This window comes from Psittacula echo (genome assembly GCF_963264785.1).
Source record: "Psittacula echo genome assembly, chromosome: 2".
Lineage (NCBI taxonomy): Eukaryota > Metazoa > Chordata > Aves > Psittaciformes > Psittacidae > Psittacula > Psittacula echo.
Genome location: NC_137737.1, coordinates 39616549 through 39638707, shown reverse-complemented (window position 1 = coordinate 39638707; position 22159 = coordinate 39616549). Strand labels below are relative to the sequence as shown.

Here is a 22159-nt window from a genome sequence, read left to right as displayed (position 1 = left end):
TCAGTGCCCTTTCTTTTAGATGAAACAAAATTAAGATACTAAAATTGGATTTTTATTTTCTGAATACTTAAAATTGAGTTGCTGATTCCCCAACAGTTCCCAAGTTTCAGTAAAGTGTAGCAGCCTGTAAAAATAAACTTAAATTTGAAAGCTGCTAATTGTTTCTGTGATCAATACTACAAATTGAACTATCTGCCCTTCTCCTTCCTTCAGCCAACATAATTAGGCCCTCACTCTAATCAGTACTTTTTATAGCAAGTTCAGTTTTTAAAAGTTACTATGCTATTGCTACTTGACTTTTATTACAGAAAGGTAATTCTAATGCGTACAATACCAAAACAACACTGATGTTCTTTAGTAGCTACATCTATTGAAAGATCGGAATGGATTTTTTTTATATGAACATTAAAGAGTAGAAATTTTGTTTTTATATTTCAGTATATGAGTAAATTAATTCAAAAGGCCAAATCAGAGTAACTTTTTGAAAACAATGTAAACATAATTTCTAATTACCTGAAAAGGTAAGTCTGTAGCTGCACTTTCTATAGGTATATTCACTTTCGTCCACTGCATCTCAGGCAATCCTGAAATGTCATGCAATTTTTCCAAACTTCCATCCAATGCAGTTCTCTTAAAGACAGAAAGCTGGGAATCCTGAGACAACCAGTACCAAAATCTTACCTGTTAAAAGAGATTTTAATGAAACACTTTAAAAACTACACAACTGCAATAAATTCAGTACTGACTCAAATATGTACATTATAAGAAGGAATAACATAACAGGTCTAAATACAGCCTTGGCATAAAATAAAGATGTACAAGACTGTGGCATGCTGAGGAGCAGTAATGTCTAAATATAAAACCATAATTAAAAGTAAAGCTTATTTTTAAAGTTTATTTCAAACTTCTACTTGTCAACTGATGCAGACTGACTGATCTGACTTCCCTTAACTCTTTTTAGCTCAGTAAGGACTTGGAAACCTCCCAAAGATATTTTTCTTTGCAAATGCTGAATATAGGACATATTCGTAAGCATGTTAATCTCAGAACTGCAATAGCTGAGGTACTTACCTGAAAGAAACCTTATTTTCTATTTCCAAACTCAACACAAATGGAAATTATCTGAAGACAGATACTTCAGATAATCTATTGAACTCCTGAGACAAGTTGACCAATATATAGGAAGAAAAAACTATAGGTGGATGAGGCTGCAAAAAACTGCTTGCCAAGCAGAGAAGATCAGAAAACTGTAAGGATCCCAGTTCACTGTGCCTCCTCTGCACATTCAGCTGAGAACTGCAGGGAAGAAATAAGATTTTCATAGACTGAATTTTTTTTCTCCTTCCCCCTGAGTCCTTTCTGCTTCTTTGCATAGTGAAAAGCTAAAATTTATTCAACTGCAGACTCTTCACTTCCCTGAAAAAGCCTTGATAATACTTGAATGCTTGTGAAAGCAAAACAACAGCTGCAAAAATTGCTCTCCCCATCCAGTTTTCTGCCCATCTTTATATGATCTTACACTATGAATCTTGGATCATCACACTACAGAGAGAAAGCTTCCTTGTATTTTTTTCATGTTATATCAACTTTCAAACAGATTTGAAGAATATAGACAATTTCTGGCTAATAACCATATGAAACATGTGGTTTGGTTTTGTTTTTGCAAGACAGTAGCAAGAGTGAAAAAACTCATCTTTAGCCTCTGGACAAACGTAGCAGCTTCCGATCGCCAGCTTTCCATTAGACATGAGAAAAAGTCTTTTATTTCAGCAACAGCTCAAACAGCTGACACAATAGGCTGTACAGGTTGTAGAAAATCATTATACTAGAGACTGTAAAAGGCAAAACAGCCTTAGGCTAGTGGTATAATTTTTACTTAATTTACTGTGAATTAATGAGAATTTCTAAACACTGGGTGGACTACTGAGAAAAAAGAAAACACTTAGCCACGAGAAATCAAGCACAAACTTGATTACTCTCCTTTTCCCAGGCCAGTTTAAGTCAACCACTTAGCCAGTTCCCTCCTTGTCTTAATTTTCCCTCATTTTTGCTGCAGGTTCCACTCATTCTGGCCTAGTTCCTTTGATGAGACAGGAGATTGGGCATATGAGTAATGGTTTCTTTCTCATTCTCCCTATGCATTCTCCTCTTCTGCTCATTGCTTCTTACCATCTTACTCTTCTTCCCCTGCTTCAGCTCAGGGCTTTGACAGGCCACAGTCCCTCTGGGGCGTCTCATCCCCAGGATGTGTCACACACAGTCACAGTCCCTTGCAGGAGTCCTTGTCTCTTTGTCCCAGTGTGGGTCATTCAGCTTCAGTCCTCTCAGAGCCATACCTCCTCAACGTGGACCATCTCCTTCTGCAGGTACATCTCCAGATGTGCCCCTAACAATATCTCCATCTGTACCTCCTCTCCTTGTTTGTCTCCAAGAGTTTCTTTTTTCCTCTTTTCTTTAAGGGATATAATAGTTTAAGAGTAACAGACTCTGAGAGGAGTCTTTTCTTCAATAAATTATCACATGGATTTGAGAACTCCTTTACATTCAAATAATTTACTAATAATCTGAAAATCATCTTGCATATGGATTCATTACCTTTCATTTCTGTCCTTGAATTTAATCCATAAAATTGGCAAATACACCAAAGACACAACATATGCTGTGTACGAAAGAAGAGTTTCTTTTTGCTTGCATTACATAGTACAAGGTGGGTCAGCGGTTAGGAAATGTACTTGTTACAACACACTATTTCTTTTTAATATCTTCTGGCTTTACGGTTGGTAGAGTTGGTTTCTTGACTTCCCATAGTGTATTCTCATGAGTGTGAAAATAAACCAAAATATATTATATAAACTTACTAATAATTCAAAACACTTTCATGTAACTTTTTTCCCCACCAGAAAGCTTAAAGAATACAAGGTAGTAGGTATACCCTTTTCAAAATGAGCTGCTTGAAAAACTGTACCCTAAAAAGTCTAGATGTAAGTTTATGCTTATCAAACAGCTTTTTAAACAAATTTGTGCTTTTTATTTCATTAGAAATGAAGTTACCCTCCTTCTCTATGTCTATATATTCTACTTTACAATAACTATTTTGTCCATTAAACAGCCATAAACAGACAGCTAGGAGCTAGGACTAGAGATTTGCTCCTATAACTCCAAAACTTTGAGCTAAATAAAGATGATTCTTAGCTGACATCTACAAAAAGACTCAGCTACAAGAAGGTGCAGAAAGAAGCTAATTCTAAGTTTCAATTAGCCATCAAGGTGTAATATAAAATGGTTATCCCTCAACTCAAATTTTCTTCTTTTCTTTTTAAACAACTGGAGCCAAGGAACTTGTAAAGCCATTAATAATCATACATCTCTTTATGTAGATCCTATTATCTTCTCAGTGGGACATCCAACAGAGGGCAACATCTCACATTTATACACAGAGGGAGTAACACACCAATACACATCCTAATGAACAAACCCTACTCCTTGCTCTTTCCCAGAAATAAATGCCTGCAGGGAAAATATGGCAGAAAGCCAGGCTTCCACTCTTCAAAAACACTTTCTTTTCAGATATAGATGACTAGGTAAGAACTTGTTCTACTTTTTGTTGAAACTGGGAATTTTAAATATACTCAGTATGTGCATACTGAAAATTAGAAACAGTTTCTTCCCTGACTTTGAACTAGAGAAATATATGTGCATGTCTGTTGCATCTGTGTTTATTTTGAATGCAGACCAAACTCTGTAATAGATTTAACCAGTGTGATTTACTGATTCACATACAAACTGTGCCCTGCTCACCTTAAGGGGTTCTAGGATAAATTACTCTGAACCTAAAAAGTTCTTATCTACTCAGTATCAAAGTCTACTAAAGGGATATGAAACCACTTGAACAAATGCACTGTGCACACAAGCTTGTTGGTGTCCCAGGAGTAATGCAACATGCAGGACTCCAATAGGATGCTGTGAGGCCTTCTGTTCTCCCTGCAGCAGCATTCTGCTTGATTTAATTTTGCATCTATTTAATTTCTGATTCTTGACAACACTAAGAAGCCATGTGAAGATTAAGAACTGAGAGAGTGTGTTAAATGACAGCAAGAAGCTGTTCTTAAATTGTTTAAGAGACTTCTACTCCTCATTTGCAAGTAACAAATGTTGAACTGAGATCCAGTAACAAACTGATGTGCATAGTCTTAGTCAGGTGCAGTCTCAAGTAAAACAGATTTATGTAAGTCAACACTTTCATGTCCCTTACGCTAGAAAAAACCTAAAAAGCCTAGGTCCTTCTGGAATATAATCGTGTTATTTTTTGGGTCTTCTAAGTGTAGTTCCTCCACACAATTTTTGCTTTGAAAACGTTTTTCTAACTGAAATTACTGTTTCCATTCTAGTCTGAAAAATTAAACAATCAGTCTAAATTTTGTGGGGTTTTTTTTATTTTTATTTTTCTAAAGCCTCTTTTTGCCACTTAAAATTGTTTTGACAAGTTTGCCCTGTCTTTCCATTTTCTCCTCTGTGACTTCTGAAATCAGGAGACATTATGCAGTAGCAGAAAAAGCCTCAGAACTACACAACTTAGCTTCTCCCCAGTGTGATATAAGCTTTTAAAAGTTATGGAATAGAAACCAAAAAAAGCCTCCGAAATAAAGAGAAAAACCCTTATAAGACTTTGCAGCATCTATTAACTTTATATAGTGCCAAAAGGATGAACAAAAATAGGGAATTCCCAAAATCTTAGGAATGTTTTCTTGTATTTCTTTAGTAATATAACTATATGTATTTAGTATGTTTCTTCAAGTTCTCTTTTAGAAATACATATTTTGTTGAAAATTTCTACATTCTAGTTATACGGTTGTATTTTCATTTTTCACTTAAGACTTTCCTATTTTTTAGCTCTCCTGACCTATTTTTTCCAGGTAGCTTTCTAGTTTTTCAGATCAACCACATCATCATGGGTGGTTGTTTTCATGTTCCTCTACAGAGCCACAAGACATTTGACAAGAGAAGCATTTCAAGGTAAACTCTCAAGTACTACACTGATAAGCTTAAAAAGCATGGCCCTCAAACCATCAATTAAAATTTAGTATGTGTCTAAAGCATGGTAGCTAATTCTCTCTGGTCACACCAATGTAGCTAATGTCTATAGCAACTTCAAACCACAGGTCTCCTGTTTTGTGACATTGGATATGTGAATGTTTCCTGCCTATGGAAAACAGAGTGACTTTTTATCAGCTTTTGCTCAAAAGGCATTCTGCTTCAACTGTGAATTGATATGGCCTCAGTTGTCCAGCAAGGCTTGCCACGGTATGCAAAAACCTGACACATAACCTTAATTGCGAGTCATGTGGCAGGTGCTTTAGAAAGAATAATAATCAGATACAAAATTCTGGCAGCAAAGCAGTAAAAATCCTGCTGCATCTCTCTCCTCCAAAATAATAAGTCTGTAAGGCCTTCTACTGACAATGAAATGGAGCCAGATTTTTCAGCAGCAACAGTTATAGCATGAAGAATACCATACCTGCACACCAGGTAAGTGATAGCTTAACAAAGGTGGGGACAGTTAACGTCAAAATGTTACCTGACAACAGGAAAGCCCAGGGGACCACTTGACAAGGAAAGGGCTCCCCAGATGAGACATGGCCGTCTTTGTGTTCATCTGATATGATCCACTGAAGTAAATGAATGCTCCTGTAAACAAAAATCAAAGAAATATGAAAAATATGGAATGCTCCAATGGCACATAGCTGCCTCAGAGAGGTAACTATGTGCTCCTTGAGGCACATAAAGCTTATTCATAAATGTAAACAAGCTTTGCCATCAATTCAGTCTCTGTGGATAGCAAGGAGAGTCTTGTAACAGCCTGCAACAAGCAGCACCTATGGAGGCAAAGACAAAATAAAATGCTAAACATTCCTGCCTATTTCCTCTACAGGAAATTAACATAACTGAGCCCAGAGATGAGGAAAGAGAGAGAAGGAAAAAAGGGTAAGTAAGCAGCCATCGTCAATGCTACCCTGTAATGGTGCCTGCAAGCACTTAAACAGAGCCCTGCAAAGGAGGATCAGATGTTGCTTCTGTGAGGGCTTTACTTTCCAGGCCCACTAGATGTATTGTTTCATCTATCTGCTTAAGGCAAAAAACTTTCATCCTCCAAACACTACAACTCTTTCCCAGCACCTTCACACGGTGTCTGTCTGCTTTCCGCATAGTCTGGCAAGAGCAAAGGGACTGCAGCAGATGCAACACAGAGCACCCTGGAGATCAAACAGCATAGACCTCAGCTGGCATCCCTAAAGGACACATTTTAATTGGCTTAAATAATGTTTCAAACAGAATTTAGAACAAAAATTAATTTCCTGTAGGGTACAGTATTCACTTTCAGCGCAGTCCAGCCAGTTTTAAGCATGCTAACAATGTTGCAGATCATGGGAGCCAATGGAATAAGCTATATTTTCTCATGGGATCCACAGACTTGACATTGTTGTCTGTGCTAGTGGGGATGAAAGCTTAATTAAAGATCTAATCTGAACTCTGGCAAAGGAACTGCCTTTGGATTTCAACTACAGCAGATGCGCTTCAGACAAAGGTAGGGAGGGATAAACATCTTCAAGAGGCCCTAAAGCAGCACATTTTGAAGGCCGTCAGTGCTGCCTTTGCTGAATACTGAGACCTTCATGAAAGTCTGTGCACAAAAACACTAAAGGCTCAGTCTTGTTTGCGCATTGATATTACACATATTTTCTTACATCTTGGAAAACTGGCTATTGTTCTGCCACAGTCATACTCTTTAGCCATTTATTTCCCATGGATACATAATGCAGCAGAGGATTAGGTCCAGCCTCACGTGAATAATCACATCTCTTTAGCAAGGCTGGCACAAAGAGGTGACCGTTACAGCTACTTGTACAAACAGGCGTGCTGTGCTCCACAGCATGAGGGAAGTTCCCGCAGTTGGATTGCAAGGGTACTTCAAAGGATCCTCTCGTAATTTGCAGCTGAGGCTCTACAGAAGCCTACTTAAGATACTCAATCAAAATTTGTGGCTGCCCTGCCTGGGTAAGAGGAGAGACAACCACTCTGTGATACCAAAAGCAACTGTTGCAACCTGGAGGACCTTGATTTGGTGTTGGCAAAAACTTGCTCAAATTCTGGAAGACTAATTCTAAAGCCATCATGTGGCTGTAAGCATGCACAGTGATGGATGGGTAAAAAACCACCTCAGAAAGACTGTTGAACTAACTTACATGTGCTTGAGAGGTGCTGCTTGGGAACCTGGAGATCTGCTTGAGGCTTCAGCCTACAGCAACATGAAAGTGTGAACCTAATTTGTAATGATTCAGGTATCAAAGCAGTTGAAGTGCAGCAGCACATAGCTCCATAAGGGCTAATTTAACATGCTGCCTAGGCTGCAGAGCAGATGTTTCTACTAGCAGCCTTCATTATGACCACATTACACCTCAGATCTCACCAGCACCTAGAATAACCCACATGGGAAAGACACAGGCACATCAGTGCCCACCAGAGATATGAGATTTTGGCAGCTGTGACACAGTAATGCTTCCAGACAATACAGAAGTGCAGATCCAGTGCCACTCTAGAGAGACAATAAAAATCAAGTAGCTGCTGAGAAAGTAAATAGTGACTTTGGTGCACTTCATCACTTTGGGGCCAATGGAAAAAAGGCACATGATTGTGCAGTTAGTGTTATTATACAGCATGAACACACATACTCACACCCTACTGGGGTTTACTCTGGTGAATTTTAATACTGGAATTCCTCTACCTTTGAAAGCTGTAGGTGGACTACCTAATATTTCATGTTCCTTTACCATGAACATGAGAGAAGTGTGAAGGTCCAGTTGCAAGATAATATAGCTTGTTAAAAAAAAAAAAAAAAAAAAATATTTTAAAGTAATCTAATCTCCACTGGAAGCAATATAATAGACACATTTTAATAAAATCAGCCACTGAATATTTATCAATATTACTTGACAATGGCAAACATGCCAGGCAGTTTTAGTTTTATGCACTGTGTTGTAATAGCATTTTGTTTTGGAAAAATACTTAAAACCAGCCCACTAATGGAATACACTTCTTCCAGCCAAATGCATTGAATGGGAACTATGGACCGAAGGAAGGACAACAGTTCAAAGCATATTACACTCACTTTATTTTTCCCAGACAAAACTGATTAGCTTACTTGCATTCTACAAAAAACTACAGTGATATTTTGTCCAAATAATATTTTCAAGAATGGTCCCTGTTACAAAGCTGCTTATGAAATGCATGAACAAATTTAACTATGCCAGTTCAAAGATTAGTGTCTCAAAAAAATGAAAGCTGCATCAAGTCTCATACTTCATTGATTGTCCCAGCAGAAAATGAAGGTTACAAAGGCATAGTAACCAAATCACATCTAAAAGAGCATCGTAAAGTCTAGCTTTCTGTAATGTTACTTATGTTACATACTTACTATGTAGCATCCATTTCAAATCAGATTTTATTATCAGACTGTTACCATTTACAAGTAGAAATATTCAACATAGGAGTAAAATAAAAGAAATCTCACCACATCCAGTATTTGTTGTACAGTCTCTGCCAGGAAGTCTCCTGTCAAGGGGAGCCTGTTCTTTCATTATGTTCCAATCTGCATCACCTATGCTTAGTGGCTTCCATCCACAGAGGTCAGTCTCAAAATCACATATAGTGTAATTAACTGTTTTGAGAACAACAACAACAAGATAACATTCAGCTGAATTTGATACAACAGTTTAATGCCACAACCATAATTATTTTGCATTTGTATGTACAAAGAGTCTTAAAGAAACACTACTATGTTTCACAGAAATCCTTATTATTTCAGATGGAGAAAAAATTCTAGAATATTAATAAAAGTTCAAGCAGTTCCCTTGTTAAACTTAGAACCACAAAGGAAACCACCTGTAAGAGAATAAAGTATATCATATGAAATACGAGATCTGTACTTATGTTGCTGATGATTATGAAAGTAATATTATATATTTATAAAAGATGAATTCTATGGTAAAGTTAATTATGTATGTGTGGAAAAATATATCAAATTTATTTAGTGCTTTAAATGCAGTGAAAGTAAAGATTAATTATAACTTCCTTTTATTTTTCAAAATTAATTTAAATTTATGAATTATTTAGGTCTCCCAGAAATTCTTATTGCAAAGTAAAAGACCATTTTCCCAGTTTGTATGGATTAGACCCATTTAAACTGTATAATAATATCACACACTCTTTTCTAGAACACAATTAATAATTTTGATTAAAAACTTTTATAACCTGACAGTTTTCTTTCCTAGTCCAGAACAGCTTTACAAAGCCCTATGTTTAACTCTTTGGGTCACTTAACACAACTGTAGACATCACTTTTGAACTTGTACTTTCCGGATTTTATGGCATATTTATGCTATCATATCAACCTCAGACATGATTATACATATTACTCCAATTTTCAGGTTGTACAAAACCAAAATGAAATACACCTTGGTTGAAACACCATGGCAGTAAAGTTCCACAATAAAGGCCTTCCTGGTATAAAGAGGTTATGTGAGCAGTTAAATCCTAAGGAACAAAGTAAATCAAAAATATCAGTATCTTTTATCTGGATTCATTATATATATCAAAATTCAATGAAGCATGCTTTCCTGTTTAGGCAGTATATTAGTTAAACATGAAACTTGGTTAACTTATTTAATTACAGAACTCTCATGCTTTCTACAAGATATCTTGTTAATTAAACTTCAATTCCTAACACATTAACGTAGAGGATGCAAATTGATATCCAAGACTAAGCTGTTTTGCTGTATGGTAATTAATGCTATAACTAGGCATTGTGCCTTCCTTACTAAACAGTCTTGAGAGAACCAATGTGACACGTAAAAGCAAACATTCTTTGCTTAAATATCACTTTCCTCTTGCCTTCCTAAAATCTGCAAAAGGTCTTCTGTGCAAGAAGCTGACTGCAGTGGCTGCATAGTAATGTCCAAAAAGACATCAATAAATAACCATGTAGAGACGGAGAACTTACTCTGTTGTATACTAAGCAACCAAAACCCTGTTCCTGGATGGAAGCTGCCAGGCCAAATTTAAAACAAAGTTTAAACATGAGAGAAAAGTCAAGACAGCACTAATCATTAATATTTTACAGGTCTGTGAGGTATTTAGCATAGTAATTAAAAAAATCTTATTTTCTTTTAACTAGAAAATAATAATTCCTGGTTTACTTCAGACCATGAGAAGAGTTACGGCAATATGAACAGCAACATCTTTTGTGTGCTGATGACATCAGATCTGTTGTTATTAATATGGCTTGACACCAGCCTCAGTGTTTTTCAGTGGCTCATACTGGAGAGCTGACTGTCAAGGCTACATTTAGAAATGGTATACTAGAAGAATTAAGGAAGCAGCAAGGTATCACTGCCCTTGATGGTCAACAGGAAGAGAGAAGTCTGAAATCTTCATTTCTTATATTGGTAGCCACTAGTACAACTTCTTCTAACACTGTGGATTTAGAAAGAAATGTATAAACGCCATCTTTCAGGTTGAATATATATCCTGGTTTCAGCTGTAACAGTTATTTTTCTCCTTTCTAGTAGCTGGTGCAGTGCTGTTTTGGCTTTAGTCTGAGAACAGTGCTGATAACACACCGATGTTTTAGTTGTTGCCAAGTAATGCTTACCCTGATCAAGGACTTTTCAGTCTAACATGCTCTGCCACTGAGGAGGGACACAAGAAGCTGGGAGGAAACAGAGACAGGACACCTGATCCAACCTAGCCAAAGGGGTATTCCATACCACAGCATGTCATGCCTACTATAGAAACTAGGGAGAGCCACCCAGAAGGGCAGATCGCGGGTCGGGCTGTGTATCAGTCAGCGGGTGGTGAGCAATTATATTGTGCATCACTGCTGGTTTGGGATTCTTTTTTTTGTTTTGTTTCCCCTTTGAGTTTTGTAATCTCTCTCCTTGTTATTTTCCTTATTATTATTAATAGTAGCAGTATTTTTAGTTATTAAACTGTTCTTATCTCAACCTGTGGGGTTTACTTTCTTTCAATTCTCCTCCCCCATCCCATTCAGACAGGAATGGGGAAGTTGAGCAAACAGCCATGTGGCTCCGAATTACCAGCTAGGTTTAAACCCCAACAAGTACAAACAGCAGGAAAAAAGAAAAAGAAAAGAAATATTTTGCTCAGCCATTTTTTCAAACTTTATACACATCTGAACACAATTATATAGGTAGGAAGAACATTCATGGTGTTGGGGTTTGGGGGTTTTTTGGAGGCAGGGGGGAGAAGGGGAAAGAGAGGCAGGGAACGCTGCTTCAGTTCGCTAAATGTGATAGTGTTGGACACACATAAGATGTTACCTTTTTTTTTTCATTGTACCTGTCATTTAAAATTACAAGCTCCATAGAAACATCCAGTCATGCAGACACTGAGCCAGAATCACTCACCAAGCCTAAGTGTTCCACTATATGTAACTTCTGCAAGTAACGCTTCATTTTTTTTTTTAAAGTATTGATATGTCAGGGAACAGCAAGGCTATAATTTGAGTGAAATCCAACTCTCTGAGTCAACAATTTGACTTAACTTTTATCCGTACTTAATTCTAAAAACTTAAGAGTGTTTGAAAATATTTAATCAAGCCTGAAAAAAAAAGTTCTGTGCTTCAGCTGAAACCCAAATCCAAGAAAGTTTCTCAGTGTATTTTTTCATTGCTCAAATATTAATAAACTTTGAGAAATGCTCTATTCCCATCAAAATAGTGCATAATTTTTATGATTCACAGCTTTTTCTCTACATTTTTATTTGAGCCTTCAAGTAATTATAGGGAATATTTCACTGTCCATAGCTGGAAAATAGGTGACTGCACAACCTGTATTTTTTGGGGAGTCATACTGCAATTATGTAAGTTAAACACACATAATGCATGTAACTGGTATATATGTCTGTTCCTACTGCACCTCTTACCATTCCATCTTTTTATAATTCAGCAAAATAGAAAAGAAATTAGAAAAGAAACAATCTCCATTCATGCTAATAACAAGCCAAATTTGAAAAACGATACGGTTTTTTTCATGTGGATATATGAGTTTACTTCAACGAGTGAAGGAGTAAATTATTACACCAGTTCAGCAAAAACAATGACTCAAAGATGCAATCAGAGGGAAAAAAACTGGTCCCCAAACATGTTTCCTTGAATTTCAAGAAATAAGTAGAGCTTACTAAAGCCATAAAATACACTGGGAAATATTTTCAATTAACATGAACTGTTTTTCCACATTTCTCTTTTTAAAAAAAGAAACAAGCAACAAAGCACATACAACAAAAGCACTGGGAGGTTAAATGGGAATGTTTCCTCTTTGACTAGCTTACCCTACACCTATTCCAGCTTCTGTTGATCCTCCTGGTGGAAAAAAAGCAAAGCAGTCTTGTTAGGAAGGCTGGGTTGCCAGCCAATTAATATTGCCTCAACATTGCTAGCCTGCAAGTGGATGAAGTTTTCCAGTTCTACTCTGGCAACTTAATCAAATGAACACAAGAGGAAATGCACAGCTTGTCCCTCCACCAGATTAGCATTTCCCTGACTAATAAATATGGAATAAGAAGGGCTCCTACCCTTACTCAGTGTGACAGCATCCAAGCTCCTATGGAATTTGAAGTATAAAGTACCTGTATGGTCAACAACCAAAGCACTTCTATGTAATTATTTTGTCATTAATACTATTTCTGACTATCATTAAATGTCATTTTGGGAAAGGAAAGGGTTACACCTATACCTTCTTACTAACTACCTATGCAAATTCCCTACCAGTTTGCGACTGATTTCATTTATTTAGGATTTGTTGAAAGATTGAGAAAGATTGTAGGCCATAGGTCATGTAGCCTGAAATTGTCTATGTCACCCGTCATTAGTCAGATCTCTCATAACACCATAGTCCGTTAGCTGAGATGGTCTCATCTCCTGAAACTACTCAATTACCTGACTTAGAGTTAAGAGACTAGTGCTGTTAAAAGAATCTCATGTTGACCCTGGGTCTGCAAAAGGCGTGCTTACTTTGAAGTAACTGTTCTGGTGAAACACAAAGGCGATGTGACGCAGTGTTTGTAAGCAATGAAGTCTGAAAATTATATAGATGTAGCTTCTTTTTCTCCACATGTGTATACAAAATTGATGGACAGATATCGAAAATTCCATGCAATTAATGTGCCACAGGAAACATAAGTATGTAGTAAAACAAATGTTTTAGACTAAAAAAATACTCTTCCTTAAAGTAGAATGGCAATAAAAAGATTTGCATATGTGTTCATTTGCTCTAGAAGGTTTCAAGGTTTTGCAATAGTATACTATAAATAAAATGAAGTAAAAGCTACATGCTATAAAATTGCGTTTCTTTCATTCTACATGTTTTCTATTCATTAATTATACAAATCCTACGAAAGGCTGAGAATATGTAAACTAATATTGGTGATGCAAAATTAAAACCAGAAGAGTTAGACAGCTGTTTTAAGGAAGCTTCCTTTCAGAAACACTTGTAGGATGTGTTTCACTTTCTCTTTTTTAATATATTAACTATGTTTTGATAATTTATCAGTCATGACGAAATATGAAATTTAGACGTGATCTCAAATAACTGATATCGAATAAGACATAATGCAAATGTAGCATTTTATACTAAAAATATTCATTTCAATTTTTCACTTCATTAGATGTATTGATTTCAACAAAACTACTCAAATAAATTTGGTTTCTCATGTTCCTAAAAGTTCCTTATTTTTTGAAACTTTAGTCTCATATACTTAAATATATATTTATATAAATAAATACATTTGTATATTTATTTATATATATTATATTTATATATTCATTTATATTTTTATATATATTTCTATAAATGGGCAGAAATTAAACAGAAAGTTTGAGAAACATTGTAAAACATGTGTTTGTTCTCATAAAATGCATTATTATAAGACTTGTCATTTCAAATTAACATGAGAAAAAAAAAAAAACCACCCAAAAATAAATCCTTTCCAATTATAATGAAGCACAGAAAATCCTCAAAAAGAGAGAAATCCTTCACACTGCTAAGTAACAGCTGCCTGCTTTCATTTTCATTCAGTATAGAGATATGTCAGCTCTTTCTGTACATGAGGGTACTTCATGACAGGAAACTACCGAGGATGTATCCAAGGATAGATGCTAAAATACCTAATAGAATGGGAGCTAAAATATGTGTTATTGTACCAGATAGGAATTTTTACTGAAAATTAATATGAATAGATGTAGTGCACTCTGAATATTACAGAGTAAAATTTCCAAATCATATGGAAGGTGTACATAATGGAATGAAAAAAACAAAGGACAGAAACAGATGATGACTTTTCCTTCAGGTCTCTTTTGTTCAAGACTGCAGAAAGTGTCAGAAAGGTGAATCTTTTAAGCCAACCAAACTGCTGACAGGCTAAATTCCATCTTTAGGGCCCACTTCCCTGAAAAGGACTCTGTGAGGTATCCAAGACAATATTAGCCATTAAAATGAGCCAACTTTAAAAAACAATTATTGCTATTTTGGAGATGGCTATTTTTTTCTTTTTTTCTTTCTTCTCAAACAGTAGTCAGAGCAACATACAACATAGGTTACTTATATTGCAGAAAATTACCTTTGTTCACCCTTTTTTCAGGGGATGAGTATTTTTGTGCACTGCACCAACAAAACAATACATCTTCATCCTGTAACTGCCTCAACAGAATGAAGCACACAATCCCTGTGTCTCAGGTTCAGCTGAGCGTGGTATTTTCTTTAGATTGAAATACACTAGGAGTTCATGGTAAATCAGTGCCACACCGTAAACCAAGTTAACTGCAGAGACAGCAGCAGGCAGAGAAGCACTAGGCAGAGCTATCAAAGAAGGTTTTGTACTGACTGGGCCTTCTGTCAGTCCTTGCACCAGCACCCTAATTCTGGAGATGCCACAAAGGACAGTGCTGAGACATTTGAGCTAATCTGACTTTCTTCTGCTTACTTTTCAGTTTTCTGGCACATCCGCATGGTGTAACAAAAGCAATATTTTCAAGAGTAAGTCCCACTGTGGTCTCTGTTTAAATCTAAAATACTGGCTATAACTAGGTTATGTTGTCATTTTCTGGTTACCCAGTGCCAATGTCCAGCATCTGAGGCACAGAGGAAAAATTAGGAAGTAGAATGCATTACATCCAAATATAATTGCCTGTAAGTGTTTAGAGTAATCTTTAGTTTTGCTTTGTGTAGTACTGTAACAGCTACCCTTCAACTGGGACAATTATTATTCATCCTCCTTTTAAAACCTAAAATTATTCTTCTATACTCCTAGTCATTATTCACCACAATTCTCTCACATTGTTACTGAAGTAGGAACACTAAATCGCTGAGAAATAATATCCAATTTATAAAGCGCTATTCACTTTCATTCGATTCTTCCTCTTAAAGAGCGTAAGAGGACTCTCTGTACTCCTACCAGCAAACACGCAGAGCTAGCAACATAGAGTCAAGTCTTGTAAAAAAAGGAAAATAGGTCTCAGAAAACAATGCCCTATACACATCAATGTCGTCTTAGATTTCACCCAGAGATAAAACAGTATAAAGCTTACTATTTAAAATGTTACTTCAGCATTTGCATGTATTACTTGTTTTATGCATGGCTCCTGCATGGTTATTTAAATAATTTAAAAAATTAAAGTTTCAGACTGTGAGTTAAAAAAACCCCAACTTGTAGGTACATACAGTCCCTAAAGTCTGCTCAAGAAAGGTTGGAACTAGATGATCTTAAGGTCCTTTCCCACCCTAGTTATTCTACGATTCTATGATTATCAATGTTCTTCATCTTGACATCGAGTGATACAAAAAATTTTAATTTGTACCTCCAGGCAGCAAATATGCTTCCTTACCAATATCTTAAAGGTATGCAAAGTTTAAATCCATGACACACATTTAAGTGTTACTACCACAGGCAAATATGCATACAAATGTAGACTGTAAAATATTCATTTAGAAAGTTATAGGGTCTCTAAAGCTACTTTCAGATGGAGATGTAAAAAGTTTCAGAGTTATTATAGACATCTTCCAGTAACTGTTATTTTCATTTGCTCTTGATTTTACAGTAGAAACTCTGGCTTCTAAGCAAAGTTACCTTCAATGGAAGCCCATGAGTAAGATGTAGCTTCTGAACTGTATGTAATTTGTATGGTAAATTGTAACACCACATAAATTTCATGTCATCTAGTGTATTTTCTGCCATTAACTCACAGTATAAATTAGAAAACTAGGGAAGTAAAGGTTATGAACATTGTAGTGAGGGGATACATTTAAGCAAAAATATGTAAAATGTTGCATTTCTACAGATATTTTAAAAATTGCTCTTTGCATCCAGAGCATACTGTTGAGACCAGACAAATAGAAAATAGTGGGAAGAAAAAAATGCATGACAGAAAATGCTACAAACACTGTCACTAACCTGAACATCCTTAACTATTTTCGGGAAAATAAGCCATATAAATAATATTTTTTCTAGCCTTTTGGGTAGATCTGTTTAGGCTTTCACAATACTCTTCAGCACAACGTCCTTCTAAAGCAATGCAATTCACTTACAGCAGGCTGCTGGATCCTCATCACTGCCATCAGAACAATCTGGGTGAGAGTCACAGGCTGATCCATGCTCTGTGAACTGCCCATCAGTGCAGGTGAATTTTTCTAAGGAGCAGAAACCTGGTGGCTCAGATGGTGTAGTGTCCAAGAGCTGGATATTATTCAAACAGATGAAACCTGCTCTGCTCTGGAATGTTCCTTTAAACATAAGCTGTAAATTGTTACAGTTAAAATATTTGCATTAACAGGCAACAGAGAAAGCCTGATTTTTATTTATGAAAACCAGCAATGTTTCACATGTTAAAAGGTGCTGCATACTTTCCATTACAAAACAATTACAAATTTCAAATCAGAACCTAAAATCTTGTATGACTACCTTAAGTTGAAATTTCTGAAAATTTACAGCTAAAAGGGTTTGATGAATTCCAAGAATGAAGTTAATTAAAAGCCAGATTTTGCAAAAGAGGATTTAGAAGAATGACATTTCAAAAGAACATCTTTTGCTCCTGGCCACTGTGGAGATCACCCGGGTCTCAAAGCAAGGAGATTACCGCACTTGTGCTCTCCAAGTTCCTTTTACCTGAGCTAAAAGAGCAAGCAGGAGGCAGCAAGATTGAATTCATCAGAAAAATGAAGATTACAATGAAAGAAAGCACTGAGAAACAAGAGCAGGAGTCGGAGGCACAAATCAGAAAAGGAGTTGTGGGTTTTGACAAGCTGGGACATGACCAGAGCACTGATCTCAGAAAGCAGTTACATGCAAGAGGGAGAAAGCACATTGGAAAGAAAGCTGGACAAGAATATCAGAAAAAACAGAAGGAAACCAGAACAGACGTGATTTGGTGTATAAGCAGAAGGGTCTAACACACACACACACACCTCTGAAGCCTGGAAATTAGGTTGGAGTGAAATCTCAAGAGACATATATCAGGAATGATATATGTCATTATCTTCAACTAGAAAGTTTTTTCTAAATGACGAAGCCTTCTAAAACTATCCATTCTCTCCCATTTCAAACAGCAGAATGATTCAATGAAAATATCACACAGTCACATAGTTATAGTATTTCTCCTTCCCTAAGTACAAGTGATCCTTGCCACCATTGTACATTAATGCATAATTTTGACTTTCTACATATACGCATGCACATTTTCAGCAGCCTCTTGTTTATTTTTAGATACTATAGTCTTATTATGCATTTGGTTGCTTATTCACACTTATCCTTGCAGGAAAAAGAGAGACAAGCAACAAGAAAAAGACACTTCAACTAACTTGATGAAATGCATTCATTCAAATATATGTCAAAACATTTCCTGCAGTAGACTTGAGTCTTTGGCCTTTCACAGAGATTACCTTTTCAGCTGATGGTTGCGACAATAAAATATGGTTATTTAATTATGCAAAATAAATGTACATGTAAAATTACATACAACAAGCTTGTAAATTAATTTAAGAATTAATTATATGCAACTTTGTATTCTTCTCTATGCCTGAAAATTCAGGAAGAAGATATTGTATCATCTACTTATTTACATCCTTCCACTGAAATCCCAGAAACACCATTCACGTCATCTCACTTATTAGCATTTACATTTAAATGAGTTGGTAACACCTGAGGTGGACTCAAATGACTAACTATAACATGGTGAGATTTGCATTCATTCTCTTGCATGTGATTACAGACCAACAGCTTCAACATGTGACATCTTTGTGAATGTTTTGTTGTGCTATAACCAGAGCTTTTACTCATATCAAAGCAATGAAGAACAGGAAGACCTTCAGGCTACATATAATTTTAACAATTTTTTAAGTTTTTTAGAAGCTTTACAAACAATAAAGTAAAGCATCTTCAAAAATCGAACACATGCCTTTTTCATTCATACCTTTAAGTTTTCTATTCCTGTTGGTAGATGTATATCCACTTTGACCCATTCCTTCTTAGTCATGATGTTGGTTTCCCACAAGATATGTTCTTCCTGTAAAATGTAGAATACAACATTATAAAACTAATTTTTGTTCCTCTATAAATTACCAACACCATTTTCTGAACTCCATCTTTTCATTTCCTAGCCAACCAACCACATATACAAAGCTCCTATATGTGGGGAACTAGAGCTTCACATATTCATTTGCAGTCTTAGCACTGAGCACCATGAGAGAGAAAAGAAACAAAACATGTTTACTGTGATTAAACATGCAAATAGTATAATTATCAGAAGGTGTCTTAGTAGAATTAAAGTGAATTAATATGTAAATTAAGCCATGTTATTGCTGAATTTAACAATGTGTTTCCATGGTGCTCTCTACATTAATTTATTTTTCATAAATAACTGCTTATATTATGATGTGTTATAATTAGATTTAGTTTTCTTAGAACTGAATTTATGGTCTGTCAAAAATACCTAATTAACTGTGCTAAAAATCCCCTCCCCTTTATTTTTTTGATATGTAAAGCATGCAAACAGAGTGCTGAGTTACCTCAAACTCCATTTTCACTCCACCTCCTAAGCACAGTAGTGACAGTACCAAATGTGGTAAGGCTCCCTTTATGCAAGCAATCCAAGCCCATTTGATTTCATAATCATAGAATCATAGAATAGTTAGGGTTGGAAGGGACCTTAAGATCAGAGTATCACAGTATGCTAGAGATTGGAAGGGACCTCAAAAGATCATCTAGTCCAATCCCCCTGCCAGAGCAGGAACACCTAGATAAGGTTACACAGGAATGTGTCCAGGCGGGCCTTGAATGTCTCCAGAGAAGGAGACTCCACAACCCCCCTGGGCAGCCTGTTCCAGTGTTCTGTCACCCTCACTGAGAAGAAATTTCTTCTCAAGTTTAAGTGGAACCTCTTGTGTTCCAGTTTAAGCCCACAACCCCTTGTCCTATCATTGTTTGCCACCGAGAAGAGGCTGGCTCCATCCTCGTGACACTCCCCCTTTATATATTTATATACACTTATAAGGTCACTCCTCAGTCTCCTCTTCTCCAAACTATAGAGACCCAGCTCCCTCAGCCTTTCCTCATAAGGGAGATGCTCCACTCCCTTAATCATCTTAGTTGCCCTGCGCTGGACTCTCTCCAGCAGGTCCCTGTCCTTCTTGAACTGAGGGGCCCAGAACCGGACACAATATTCCAGATGTGGTCTCACCAGGGCAGAGTAGAGGGGAAGGAGGACCTCTCTCGACCTACTGACCACCCCCCTTCTAATACACCCCAGGATGCCATTGGCCTTCTTGGCCACAAGGGCACAGTGTTGGCTCATGGTCATCCTGCCATCCACTAGGACCCCCAGGTCCCTCTCCCCTACACTGCTCTCTAACAGGTCATTTCCCAACCTATACTGGAACATGGGGTTGTTCCTGCCCAGATGCAGGACTCTACACTTTCCCTTGTTATATTTCATCAAGTTACTCCCTGCCCAACTCTCCAGCCTGTCCAGGTCCCGCTGGACGGCAGCACAGCCTTCTGTCATGTCAGCCACTCCTCCCAGCTTAGTGTCATCAGCAAACTTGCTGATAATAATAATAATAATAATAATAATACTGGTCCCAGTACTGACCCTTGAGGCACTCCACTAGATACAGGCCTCCAACTAGACTCCGCCCCATAGACTACAACTCTCTGGCTTCTGTCCTTCAGCCAGTTCGCAGTCCACCTCACTACCTGATCATCCATACCACACTTCCTCAGTTTAGCTATGAGGATGCTGTGGGAGACTGTGTCAAATGCTTGACATCTAGTCAAATGCTAGATCATCTAGTTCCAACCCCCCTGCCAGGGGCAGGGACACCCCACACTAAAACATGCCACCCAAGGCTCTGCCCAACCTGGCCTTGAACACCACCAACAATGGAGCATTCACAACTGCCCTGGGCAACCCATTCCAGTGCCTCACCACCCTCTCAGTGAAGAATTTCTTCCTTATATCCAATCTAAACTTCCCCTGTTTCAGTTTGAACCCGTTACCCCTTGTCCTGTCACTACAGTCCCTGATGAATAGTCCCTCCCCAGCATCCTTGCAGACCCCCTTCAGACACTGGAAGGCTGCTATGAGGTCTCCACTCAGCCTTCTCTTCTCCAGGCTGAACAGCCCCAACTTTCTCAGCCTGTCTCCATACCTGAGGTGCTCCAGTCCCCTGATCATCCTCGTGGCCCTCCTCTGGACTTGTTCCAACAGTTCCATGTCCTTTTTGTGTTGAGGACACCAGAACTGCACACAATACTCCAAGTGAGGTCTCACGAGAGCAGAGTAGAGGGGCAGGATCACCTCCTTTAACCTGCTGGTCACGCTGCTTTTGATGCAGCTCAGGATACAGTTGGGTTTCTGGGCTGCAAGCGCACATTGAAGCTGGCTCATGTTCATTTTTTCATCGACCAACACCCCCAAGTCCTTCTCTGCAGGGCTGCTCTGAATCTCTTCTCTGCCCAACCTGTAGCTGTGTTATCTAACGAAAACAGCTCACGCTTTATTCTGCTTCTGGTCGTGATCCTAACTGGAAGATGCTGAAGCCAGTACAAGGAAAAGTTACTATAGATTACACATGCAAACAGACTTACCATTACAAGCATCAACAGTGAGACCCCTTTTAGGATGCTGTGCAAAGTATTGGGTTTACCTTTTCCACAAATGATATTACAGAATTAGAAGCAGTACAGAAAAAAAAAAAATTGTGAAGCAGGATAAGAGAAATGGAAAACCTCTTATATGAAGAGAAATTGAAAGTATAAAAACATTTTACCTTACAAGGGATGAATAAAAGGGGATATGTTAGGTATGCGAAATATTATCAATAGTGTAGACAAGGCAAGTTATCTTTTTTCCTGTCTTGCAATATAAAAATAAAAAGAAAAATTCTGATGCTTGACAGTCCAAGAGATGTGAGTGAGGAGAACAACACTGATATGATTTGTGATGAGTAGCCAGTTACTTTTGCTCTTTTCCTAGCAAGGTTTCAACTGTTACAACATATTAAAAAAGCTGGAAGTCTAAATCTCTGTTGAATTTTTTTTCGAAGGTCAGTTTTGGAAAACTGCAAGACAGAGCCACGCACATTTAATTCTGCATAAAACTTGCTTCATTTAGCTAAATAGTTCAACTTCCAAAGAAAATGTATTAGCATTATTAGCCTACGATACCCACACATAAAACACAGAAAAAGGTGATGTACCAGGAACCACACTACATGGCAGGTTAAAACCATAGCCTGTGGCTAAGTGTCTGCTTTTAAAAATACTTTAGTTAATGTATTCCCCCCACATGTACATATATGAATCCTCCAAACACATTTGTGTACCTTGGGGGAACACTCTGCATTTGCTGTTTATTTGATTGGATGCATCTAGCTACTACAATTTTGTTCACATTCTATTAACAGCTTAGATACCCATCCCCATGACCCTCTTGCTCCCAAATTTATGTTAATAAAATCAGCTTGACACAGTAAATTTGAGTTTTCTATGCATGTACCAGTACCCAAACCTTCTAGGGGAGTTTTTTTACACTGACAGC

The 22159-nt window shown here is 37.2% G+C and overlaps 1 protein-coding gene across 1 annotated transcript in view; it reads right to left on the bottom strand.

The window, feature by feature from the left end:
- Positions 1-22159, bottom strand: part of MALRD1 (MAM and LDL receptor class A domain containing 1) — a gene marked incomplete at both ends in the record, with an annotated part of 263139 nt that overhangs the window by 203490 nt on the left and 37490 nt on the right. The window contains 5 exons of the mRNA XM_080609618.1: positions 514-681; positions 5576-5685; positions 8567-8713; positions 16653-16860; positions 18533-18625. Coding sequence (XP_080465744.1) covers positions 514-681; positions 5576-5685; positions 8567-8713; positions 16653-16860; positions 18533-18625 — 726 coding nt within the window. The remainder of the gene's footprint in view (positions 1-513; positions 682-5575; positions 5686-8566; positions 8714-16652; positions 16861-18532; positions 18626-22159) is intronic.